Consider the following 2415-nt stretch of genomic DNA (forward strand, 5'->3'; position numbering starts at 1 on the left):
GGCCTGTAGACTCAGCCACATACCTCTGTGCTACAGACACACAGCGGTGCCCTGGCAGCTGCATCCTGCACCCAAACCCTGCTCACCTCTCACAGTCAACAGAGCTGGTGCTCTTCCCACAAGGCCTCCTCCGGCTCCTGGCAAAACAAAGTTGGGGCCATTTGAAAGGGGTGAAATGTGTGGGGCTGAGCACTGGGTTGACGAGGACAGGGGGTCTGTCCATACTGTGAGTTCTGCTGATACTAACTGTACAGCTTTGGGTAATCCATGAGATTTGCAGGTCTCAGTTTCCTTATCCGAAAATGATGGGCTTAAATATGTGATTTCTGATGGTCCTCTCAGCTCCAAAATTCAGAGTCTAATTTTTCAGAAAAAACAAACAAAAGCACCCTGAAAATTACCTGAGAGCAAGAAAGGAGGATTTGCTTTTTTAGACAGTTAATTCTGCCCAGTTTTTGTGACTAGGCCAGAATAGCTTGAGAAACATACAGAAACATTCCTCTGAAGAATTAAAAAATATATATTTTCTAGATGGAAAAAAGTCCAACCATTTTGAGACACTTTTAAACTGAACATCAAATGGTGATGATGATGAAGATAAAGATAATAAATTGACTTGTATTCTTTATTAACACTCATTTTGTGAGTCGATGACCATACTATATTGGGCAACATGCCGTAAGTTATGAGCATTAATTACAAAAATAGATTTATAGGCTTTGTTTACTACGTGTGTGGTATCAGTGAATGTGTCCGTGTATAACTCTTTTTAAAAGACAAAACTTGTGCCTTCCCATACTAGGCCTGGGTTCTGAGTTGAGGACTTCTCTATTTTTCATTGGTCTGTATTGTCTTATCTATCAATGCTTGTCATCTATGTATAATCTCCTTTCTTGATTCATTTTTAGATTATTACCAAGAAGGACATACCCCAGATGTCACAACATGTTCAGTTACTAACATGGCAGAATCTGAGGCTGACTCTGAGGCCAGGGCTGATGTCTCAGTCTACCATGGGCCCATAGAGTCACTGCCACAATGATATGATCACTATGCTGTTTGGGTGTGAGTGTAGGGGAGAGGTGCTGAGAGAATATACGTAGGAGAATAGGGGAAGAAAATGATAAAATTAGATAAATAGAATCTGAGAGCTAGAATATACTTTAGCAGTCCAAATCTCTATTTTAATCTTAATTAATTCAATAGAGATATATAGTGTTGGGCTGGATCACAACCTGTCTGCCCTGTCCTGTGCGGGTCCTGAGCCAGGTAGTTGAAAGTAAAACTGAGAAGCCACTGGCAAAGTGGACATACTTTATATTTCAGATGTGAGCTCTGCTGACCAGTGGTTCAGACCCACTGCCTTCCATACTGAAGAGCACACACAAGTGGCAACAAGCCAAGGGGTACACAGGCATGCATGGCACCAACTCTACTCTTTTGTCACTTGTTTACAATAGACTTGCTGAATCACACCCAGCCAGATATGAGGTGAGAGGTCCTGACCAAACCAACTCCACTTTCCTCACACTCCAGCCCTTCAGGGTCTCTCACTGTATAATCTATGCATTCGGAATCTTCCGTGATGTTCCCTTAGCGAGGATAACTGACCCTTGCATCCATATAACCTCCGTGCTTATTATACATTCAATTTACCTTGAGGCTTGTCCCTGTAGCTCCATCCTTTCAACTATTAGCCATGAAAACCCCACCCATACATATGTCTGGCTAGTAGTTGTCATTGGGATGATTTCCCACAGGAATCCTGCAGCCACACTGGTAGGACACTTGGTGCATATTCAGCAAGCTGACACACTGGCCACACGAATGTATGTTTGTGTCCAGTCAACTCTGGTGCCTGCAGCCACAATTCTATGGGCAAAAAGACAAAAAAGTTATTGGCACCAATAGAGGGAGTTCTCATCCCTATGGCAGAATACATGCCAGCTTACCATCCTGGAAAGAATGGGTGCAGGAACAGATGCTGCAGTTCTATGCAACAGAGCCTCCACTGGAGAGGGTCCACCCTTGTGGGGTCTCTCATTTAAGCTTGTCGGCCATAACCACTGTGTCCACCCCTTCAACAATGGGGGGCTGGCAGACAGCTTCAATCCCCTTTTCAAAAGACCATACATGGCCATAAAGCAACTCAGTGCCTTCACAGTGCTTACCTGGTCTGGGGCCCCACAAGGCCACGCAAACAGAAGACCAGTAACTCTCTGACTTTGGCAGTGATCCCACAAGATCCACCTGCCACCATGTCAGGGGCACTCTCACACAGGTTATCTGGCCATCAGGGGCACCCGTCTGCTCATCAGGAGCACATCTGCCCATCAGGGGCATTCTTTCTCAGGTTTATGCAGCACCTGGTGGGCCATTGACCACCCGGTCTTGCAACCAGCATGCTGCATTCTC

The 2415-nt window shown here is 45.1% G+C and overlaps 1 gene segment (V, D, J or C); it reads left to right on the top strand.

Moving 5' to 3' along the window:
• The window catches only part of LOC103609024, a 2037-nt gene extending 995 nt beyond the window's left edge, over positions 1 to 1042 (top strand). Inside the window, 1 exon segment of the V gene segment in view lies at positions 909 to 1042. Coding sequence covers positions 909 to 1042 — 134 coding nt within the window.
• Positions 1043 to 2415: the final 1373 nt, after the last annotated feature.

This window comes from Galeopterus variegatus, unplaced genomic scaffold (genome assembly GCF_000696425.1).
Source record: "Galeopterus variegatus unplaced genomic scaffold, G_variegatus-3.0.2 Scaffold9096, whole genome shotgun sequence".
In the NCBI taxonomy this organism is placed as follows: Eukaryota; Metazoa; Chordata; class Mammalia; order Dermoptera; family Cynocephalidae; genus Galeopterus; species Galeopterus variegatus.